Genomic DNA, 9044 nt, shown 5'->3' with positions numbered 1-9044 from the left:
CCCCGGTTGTCCTTATGGTTGTCCCCAAGTTTTGGGGGCAAAACAGGCATTCTGGGGAAAAAAAGGGCAGGTGCCCACGCGGCTGGGTCCCGCGTGGTGCCCTACACGCCGCAGCACCCCGCAGGAGATGGAGGCAGCGGGGGGCACAGGCCATCCCCTGTGCTGCCAGCGCTGTGGTCTGGGGACAAAAATAGATGCTTGGGGACAAAAATAGGAGTCTCGAGTTACGCACCGGGCCTGAGCGCCCAAAAATCTCAGTGGCCCTTGGGGGGGGCACCAAAATGCTGCTTTTTGGCCCCGTTTTCCACCAAACCTCAATGTAGCATGCAGAAATTGAGCCATTTGGCTGTTTTGGCCAATAAGAGGAATTTTGGGGGTGGCTTTGGAAGGTGGTGACACCATTGTCACTGCTGGGCTTGGGAGTCCTGAGGGAGCGTCCCCTGCTCTTCTGTTAGCCCCAAAGGAGGGGACATTTGGGGACCAGGATGGGGACAGTGCCATGTTCATGGTGCCCACCCCTTGCGTCCCCTCTGCCAGCTCCTTGTCCCCATGGGACAGCAGTGCCACCACTGGGGACAAGCCACCTGTCCCCACGGGGTGCTTTGACCCCACTCACCCTGGCGGAAACACAGATATGGGGACAAAACTTACTCCTGGGGTGGCACATCCCCGTCCCACGTGTCCTGCCACCTTCCTCACATGCCCAGCGCCAGGTGGCACCTGGGGTAAAGTCCAAGGTGGTGGCGGGGACAAGGTGTGGGGTGTCCCCACGGCACTGCGGGGTGCGGCAGCATGCCGTGTCCCCGTGCCTTGCCAAAAAGGGGGGACAGGGGCAGGAACACCGGGCTGGGGACATTGGGGACCTCATACCAGCACTGTGGGGACCTTCTGCTGGGACTGTGGGGACACCATGGGGACACTGTGGACACCACGGAGATATTCTGCACTGGGACCTTGTGCTGGGGACACTGGGGACACTGAGGGCTGCAGTGGGGATGCAGTGTGGGGCCATGAGGGACCACACACACACACACTCAGGGTGTCCCTGGGGACATTTTGGGGACATTTTGGGGTTCGGTGCCGGGGTCCCTGCGGTGACGTCACCTCCCGGGCGGCGTTGCTGGGAGACGGAGGCGCCGGGGCCCTGACGTCAAGGCCCGATGGCCGCCCGCCCGCCCGGCAGCATGGAGGCGGCAGGGCCGGGGGCAGGCCGCGGCCAGCGCTGAGATGGTGAGGGGGCGGCCGTGGGGACGGGGACGAGGGGACAGGGGGACAAGGGGACGGCATCCTCCCCCCTCCCACCATCATTCGGGGCCTGGCGGTGGTGGCGGGACCAGGCCTCGCCGCACAGGCCGGCAGGGGGATGGCGGTGGCAGCGCTGAGGGGGGGGACGGCGGCGAGCGTGGGGTTCGGGTCCCCCCGTGTCCCCTCCGTCTCCCTTTGTGTCCCCTCGTGTCCCCCGCAAACGGCTCCTGTGGGGTGGGAGCCCCCCGATGAGGGAGGGAGGGGTGAGGTGCAGCCCCCCCCGCATCAGCTGCGGGGTCCCTGGGTGGTGATGTGTGGGTCCCCCCCTGCCTGTGCCCCAAAACCTGAACCCTAAAGCTGCCCCCAAACGCAGCCCCTAAACCTGCATCCCCAAATCTCTCATCCAAACGTGCACCCTGCTGCCTGCACCCCAAACTGCCACCCCCAAACCTGCCCTGCACACCTGCACCCCCAAACTTATCCCCCAAACCTGCACCCTCCTGCCTGCACTGGAAACCTGCACCCACAAACCTGCCCCCCAAATCAGTCCCACAAACCTAAAACCTGCGCCCTTCATCATGCACCCACCAAGCCTGCACCCCCAAACTGCTTTCCCTGCCTACACTTCAAGCCTGTATCCCCAAACTTGCACCCCCAAACTGCTTTCCCTGTCTATACCCCAAACCTTCCCCATGCCTGTTACCAGGACCTGAATCCCCAAACTTGCACCTCCCAATCTGCCCCCCAAACCTACACCTTCCCAAACCTTTATCCCTCAATCTGCACCCCCAAACCTGCCCCCTGAGCTTTCTCCCCCTAATCTGCCTCCCCCAGATCTGCCCCCCAACCCAGCTCCCCCATCTGCCCCTTGAAACCTGCACCCCTAAACCTGGCCCCTAACCTACCTATAGGCTTCCCCCCCAGGCTCTCCCCCCAAACCTTCAGCATCCTCAACCTGCAACCCCAAACCTTCCCCCAAAATCTCCCCCCCAAAACCTGCTCCCTCAGCCTGCCCCCAGACCCATCCCAACCTCCCTTTCCAACCCCCCAATCTGCTCCCCAACCCCTCTCCCCCAAATCCTCTCCCCCCCTAACTCTCTGCTCCCCAATCTGCTCTCCCCAGGACCTCAAGGGCCAGTACTGGACGGACGATGACTCCGACGGGGACAATGAGTCCGAGGAGTTCCTCTATGGGGTGCAGGTAAAGCCACTGCTGGGGACGGGTTCCACTGGGCACTTGGGGGGCTGTGTGTGCCCCTGTCCCCTTTATGGGGGCCCCGGGGCTCCGTGTTTGACAATGCCACGGGCGCTGTGCCACAGGGGACCTGCGCCGCCGACCTGTACCGCCACCCGCAGCTGGACGCCGACATCGAGGCCGTGAAGGAGATCTACAGCGAGAATGCCGTGTCCGTCAGGTGGGTGTGTGTGCACCGTGACATCCCCAGTGCCCCTGGCTGTGACAACTCCTTGTCACCCACTCGTGGCATCCCCAGGTCCCCCGCACTCTCCCCATGCCACCCCGGGACGCAGGGAGCCACGTGTGCCCGTCACGATGCCCACAAGGCCACCCACTGTGGCACAGGGGGCACGCCAGCCTCACCCCATCCCCTCACCTCGTGTTGTTGCAGGGAGTATGGGACCATTGACGACGTGGACATCGACCTCCACGTGAACATCAGCTTCCTCGATGTGAGTCCCCATGGCACGGGGGGTGTCCCCGTGGTGGGATGCCGGTGGGGTGTCCCTCGGGTGCCCTGGATCTAGCTGGGGTCCCCATGGCTGTCCCTCGGCAGGAGGAGGTGGCGACAGCGTGGAAGGTGCTTCGGACGGAGCCCATCGTCCTGCGCCTGCGCTTCTCCCTCTCCCAGTACCTCGATGGCCCCGGTGAGTGGGGATGGGCACTCGGGGTGTCCCCACATGCCTGTGGGATGGGCGCTGGGTGACGAGTGGCTCGCTCTCGGCAGAACCGTCCATCGAGGTCTTCCAGCCGTCCAACAAGGAGGGCTTCGGGCTGGGTCTGCAGCTGAAGAAGTAAGAGCTGAAACACTGCAGGGACACGGGGTGGTGGGGAGGTGGCTTGGGAGTGCTTTGCCTCAAAACCATCCGGGTGCCCCTGTCCCCATCATGTCACGTCTGCTTGCCCGCCCTACAGCCCCAGGATGGGATTGTCACTGGGTTCTGGTGACGAGGAGCTGGGGGGCACCCAGCAGAACACCCCCAGCTTGGCCAAAGCACCCTTGGGTGCTGGCACCCTGCTGGGGCACCCATGCCACCTCTCTGGCAGGATCCTGGGCATGTTCACATCCCAGCAATGGAAACACCTCAGCAACGACTTCCTGAAGACCCAGCAGGAGAAGCGGCACAGTTGGTTCAAGACGAGTGGCACCATCAAGAAGTTTCGAGCAGGCCTCAGCATCTTCTCCCCCATCCCCAAGTAAGGTTCCAGCTGTGTCCCCAGGGTCCCAGGCCCCGTCATCTTCACCGGGGACCCTCGCTCCTCTGTCACCATGCCTCAGTTTCCCCATTTGCACTTTGGATGCTGCCAAGGAGAGTGGGAGCTCCCAAAAACCTGCAGAAAGGCATAGATTGGGTGCCAGATTTATGGGGAAGGAGGAGCTGGGAGGAAAACCGCCATCTGGGGAGGGTGATTGTGACAAGCAGCCCCCTGGTCATGTGCCCGCAGGTCGCCCAGCTTCCCCGTCATCCCAGACTCGGTGCTGAAGGGCAAGCTGGGCGCGCCCGAGGTGCGCGTCAACCGCCTGATGAACCGCTCCGTGTCCTGCACGGTGAAGAACCCCAAGGGGGAGGTTTTCGGCTACACCCCCAGCACCCAGGCAGGTGTCGCCCCCTTCAACATCCTGGTGGGTGCCAACCCCGGCTCGGGGCTCGCTTTGCTCTCCCTCCCCTTTCCCTACCCCCAGCCGCATGGCATCAGGGCAGGTGGCACATCCCCAGCGCGGCCGTGTGCCCCCAGGAGGGTGCTGGGGGCACCCAGGGCCTTCGGGGGCTCCTGATGCGGCAGGGGGCGTGTGGGGAAAGGGTAACACAGCTGGCACTGCTTGGGCTCTGTCACAGGTTGGTGGCCACTGCAAGAATGTCCCCACGCTGGAGTACGGCTTCCTCGTCCAGGTGAGCGCCCTGCGTCCTGCTGGGACCTGGCCCAGCACCCAGAGCATTGTCCCCTCTGTCCCTGGTCACACTTGTCCACATCCCGCTACCAGAGCATCTTCCCCACTGCCCCATATCCCGCTGGGGTTTCCAAAGCAGAGGCTGGCTCCTGCTGTGGTCCCTCGTAGTGGTCCCAAACATCTCCCAGGCGCAAGGGACCCAAGTGGCCGGGCCACCGCTGCCACCACGGGGCTGACTGCCTCATCCTGCCCCGCAGATCATGAAGTACGCGGAGCAGCGCATCCCGACGCTCAACGAGTACTGCGTGGTGTGCGACGAGCAGCACGTCTTCCAGAACGGCTCCATGCTCAAGGTGTGGTGGTGGCAGCGGCCGGGCGGGCACAAATGTCACGCCATGTCGCTGTCACCGATGCCACACGTGCTGCCTGTCCCCTCCACAGCCGGCCGTGTGCACCCGGGAGCTGTGTGTCTTCTCCTTCTACACCCTGGGCGTGATGTCTGGCGCAGCGGAGGACGTGGCCACAGGTGCTGAGGTACGGGGACCAGGGGTGTGGTGGGTGCATGGCATGAGGGTGGCACCTTTGGGATGACCACCGCGACGTCTCCTTGGGGTGCTGCCCTCACCCCGTTCCTGTGCCCCTTGACCATCTCCGTGCCCAGGTGGTGGACCTGCTGGTGGCCATGTGCCGCGCTGCGCTGGAGTCTCCTCGCAAAAGCATCATCTTCGAGCCTTATCCCTCTGTGGTGGACCCCAACGACCCCAAAACACTCGCCTTCAACCCCAAGGTAAGCAGCAGGGCAGCAGTGGGGCAGCGCTCCCCAGTGCCACGGCTGGAGAACCCCTCTGACGGCCGCCCCTCTGCTGCCCCATGTGCAGAAGAAGAATTACGAGCGGCTGCAGAAGGCCCTGGACAGCGTGATGTCCATCCGGGAGATGACCCAGGTATGCGGTGTGGCCCCAGCCCAACATTTTGGACCTGTGTGAGATTCTTCCCATTGGTCATCTCCATTGGCTGGCATTTTGGTGCCCTTCACGAGTGGGTGGGTGGGTGACAGGGGCTCTCACCTCCACCGTGCCTCTGCCAGGGCTCCTATCTGGAGATCAAGAAGCAGATGGACAAGCTGGACCCCCTGGCACATCCCCTCCTGCAATGGTAAGGCCGAGGGTGCTGCAGGGGACAGGGCTCAGGCCCCTTGCTCCATCGTGGTTGCTTTCTCCTGGGGTTTGTGACCACCCACCAGGCAGCACCCAAGGCTCAGGAGCAGGGTGGGACTCACATCCTGGGTCAATCCACCCTGTCTGACCTCTTTCTTCTCCTCCTTTTCCCAAGGATCATCTCCAGCAACAGGTCCCACATCGTCAAGCTGCCTCTCAGCAGGGTAAGTGGCCCAGCTAGGATGGGGATAGAGCTGCACAGGCATGGGATGCAGGACGTAGGGTGTGGGCTGTAAGGTGCAGGTGGTGGGATGCATGATATGGGATGTAGGATGTTGCTACGGGACGTGTGCCTAGAATATGGGGCATTGGATGCAGGCTGTGGGATGGAGGATGGACGATTTGGGATGCGGGAGGTGGGATACAGGACAAGAGCCACGAGATGCTGCGGGCAGCGATGGGTGAGCTCCGATGGCTCCTGGCCTTTGTGCCATGTCCAAGGCCTCCAGCCAGGCTCCGGGCAGTCTCACTGGGCTGGGGTGGGCGTGGGGTTGGGGACTGCCGTGCATGATCTGTGTCTGTCTGTCTGTCTGTCCTCTCTCCCCGCCGGCACTGCCTTTGCTCTTCCCTTTCCGCTGGTAGCAGCTGAAGTTCATGCACACCTCACACCAGTTCCTCCTGCTGAGCAGCCCCCCGGCCAAGGAAGCCCGTTTCCGCACCGCCAAGAAGCTCTACGGCAGCACCTTCGCTTTCCAGTGAGCTACTGGGGGGCGGCGGTGGGCTGCTGGGACCCTCACGGGGCACCGCAGGGCTGGGCGCTGTGGGGCCGGGGCTGACACGGTGCTGGCTCTTGCAGTGGCTCTCACATTGAGAACTGGCACTCCATCCTCCGCAACGGGCTGGTCAACGCGTCCTACACCAAACTGCAGGTACCGCTGGCCGCCACCGGCCCCAAATCAGGGCGGGAGGGCAGGGAGGGATGTGGGCAGCCTCAGGGATGCTGCTCGCCGCCGCCGCCGCGGCTCGTGCCCCGTGCCCAGGCTGCTGTGGGCCCCGTGTCGCTCACCCCAGTGTTTTCCTGCAAGCTGCATGGAGCAGCCTATGGCAAGGGCATCTATCTGAGCCCCATCTCCAGTATTTCCTTTGGATACTCAGGTAAGAGGCTGCCTGCGCCGCTCCATCCCGCCTGTGCTCCCACCCCACCCCCTGCATGGGCCCGGGGCCGCTCGGTGCCGTGCCGGCCGGAGGAGCCGTGTGGGAACAGGGTGTCGAGGCCTCCTGGCCACATCCCACATCCATCCCACCTGCACCAGCCTCTCCCTGCCAACCCGGGGCTTTCCGATGCGCCCTCTTGGTCACTGCAGAAAAAAATACAAATAAACCAGCATTTTCCAGGCTCAAAAAGATAAATTTAAGGTGTCACAATGGCCACTTCTTCCTTTTGCCAGCTCCAAAAGCCGCTGCTCCCCCCGTGTGGGTTCCCAGGGTTCAGCTGTGGGCCGGGAGCATCCCGCATGGCCGTCCCCGCGGGTGTCTGTGGCATGTGTCCTCGCCGCTGTCCCCATGTCACCCCGGGGAGCTCCTGCCCGCTGGCCGCAGCATCCCCCTGGGGTGCCCTGCGGGCGGGGAGTGACGGCGCCGTGTCGCTTTCCGCAGGGATGGGGAAAGGGCAGCACCGGATGCCTTCGAAGGACGAGCTGGTGCAGAGGTACAACCGGATGAACACCATCCCCCAGGTGACACGGTGGGGGACGTAGTGGTGGGGGTCAGGGCCTGGAGAAATGGGGCTGGGGGGGTGTTGGGGACCGGAGCAGGACAGGGGGTGACGCCGTGTGCTCTCCCCACAGACCCGCTCCATCCAGTCCCGCTTTCTCCAGAGCCGCAACCTGAACTGCATCGCGCTTTGCGAAGGTGCGGGGCCGCGCGGGGTGGCGGGGGGACGGGCAGCACCCACCTCCCCGGCTGGGCACCACGGGGGGCCTGGGGTCCTCGGCGCAACATCCCGGTGCCCGTTCGCCCCTCCTGACATCCCCTTCCTTCCCTCGGCAGTCATCACCTCCAAGGACCTGCAGAAGCACGGCAACATCTGGGTCTGCCCCGTCTCAGACCACGTCTGCACCCGCTTCTTCTTTGTGTGAGTCCTGCCACCTCTCATATGCCCGTGCCCAGCCCCTGTGGGCCATTCTCACCCCCTCTACCCCTCCAGGTACGAAGACGGCCAAGTGGGAGACGCCAATATCAATACTCAGGACCCCAAAATCCAGAAGGAGATCATGCGTGTGATCGGGACTCAGGTGTACACAAGCTGAGCAGCAGGGACCTGCCACGGCGCTCCTGGGCGCTGAGCGAGGGCCCTTGGCCGAGGACGGGCGAGTGGATTTCGCGCTGGCCGGGCGACGCGCGCGGCTCCAGGCAGGGCAGAAGCGGGGGCACCGGCGGCACCTCCCTGTACGTAGACGTGAAGTGGCAAGCGCGCGGCGGGCGGGTTGAGCGGTCCCCTTGTCCCCACATCGTCCCCGAGCCAGCGTGGGGCACGGCACGTGCCCGGTGGTGGCCGTCCCTCCTCGTGTTTACAGCGACGGCATTTTTACCGAAGTCGAGAAACTGAAGCAAAAAAGAAAAAACAAACAAAAAAAACATGCAAAAACGAAAAACAGACAAAAAAAAAAAAAAAAAGAGAAAAGAAATCTGTCGTGGCGTAGTAAAATTCTTTGAACACCCTGGTGGGCAGGGGCTGTGGGGAAGGGACGGGGATGTAGCTTCGCGCCGCGGTTAACCGTGGTCCTGGGGTTAACCCGAAATAAATAAAAAACCCAAACTGCCCTTCCCTGCTGCACGGCGGCTGAGACCATGCCATCGTTTTTTGCTTAGGTTTGTGGGCTTTTTTTTTCCCTTAAAAATAAAATGAATAAAGCCACTTTCCCACGTTTACTGAAGTCTCCCGGTGTGGCAGCGAGGGAACACCCAAGGGGACGCGCCAATGCCCTGCAAAAGGTCCCCATCGCTTCAAAACAACGCTGACACCGCAGGCAAGCAGTGCTGGGGGCCTGCTCCTGCCCCAGAGACGCTGCTCGCACCCACTTCTCTGGCTTGTGGGGACAAATACCTTCAGAAAATGTCAATTTCCAGAAAAAAAAAAAAAAAAAAAAAAAAGCAAAGGAAAACCCCAAAACGAGAGGCTGCTGGTGCACATCGGGTCCCGTCCCATTTCCCTCTCTGGGGAAGAAGCGCGGCCATGCCAGCGCTGTCCCAGCTCGCAGCAGGACGCCAGCATGCAGTGATTGCTCCAAAGAACAAACCAAGGTGAAGATTTTGACAAAATAATTTTATTTTGCTTCGCTTCATTTCTGCCGAAACCTCACATTTTTCTTTTTTTTTTTTTTTGGCTGAAAAACAAACAGAAAAAAAAAAAAAAAAACACAAAAGGGCCAAAGAACCAAATCGCTTCGCCGTCTCCCGCAGGCGACCGAGGGGCTCTTTTGACCAGATTTGGCTGCTGGGGCCGCCGCAGCCC

General features: G+C 62.3%; 1 protein-coding gene across 1 annotated transcript; it reads left to right on the top strand.

The window, feature by feature from the left end:
* Positions 1–1160: 1160 nt before the first annotated feature.
* PARP6 (poly(ADP-ribose) polymerase family member 6) lies at positions 1161–7839 on the top strand (the record flags this gene model as incomplete). Its single annotated transcript, XM_084293526.1, has 22 exons — positions 1161–1193; positions 2369–2446; positions 2566–2660; positions 2874–2934; positions 3039–3129; positions 3210–3276; positions 3530–3679; positions 3929–4106; positions 4321–4374; positions 4631–4726; positions 4815–4907; positions 5035–5160; positions 5252–5317; positions 5461–5528; positions 5706–5754; positions 6173–6285; positions 6387–6459; positions 6616–6685; positions 7187–7266; positions 7378–7441; positions 7580–7664; positions 7737–7839. 22 exons carry the CDS (start codon positions 1161–1163, stop codon positions 7837–7839), a joined length of 1893 nt encoding a protein of 630 aa, XP_084149652.1.
* Between the last annotated feature and the right edge of the window lie 1205 nt (positions 7840–9044).

This window comes from Netta rufina (genome assembly GCF_964035555.1).
Source record: "Netta rufina genome assembly, chromosome: 11".
NCBI lineage: Eukaryota > Metazoa > Chordata > Aves > Anseriformes > Anatidae > Netta > Netta rufina.
Note: the sequence above shows the minus strand (reverse complement) of the source record. Positions and strands in the feature narration are given on the sequence as shown.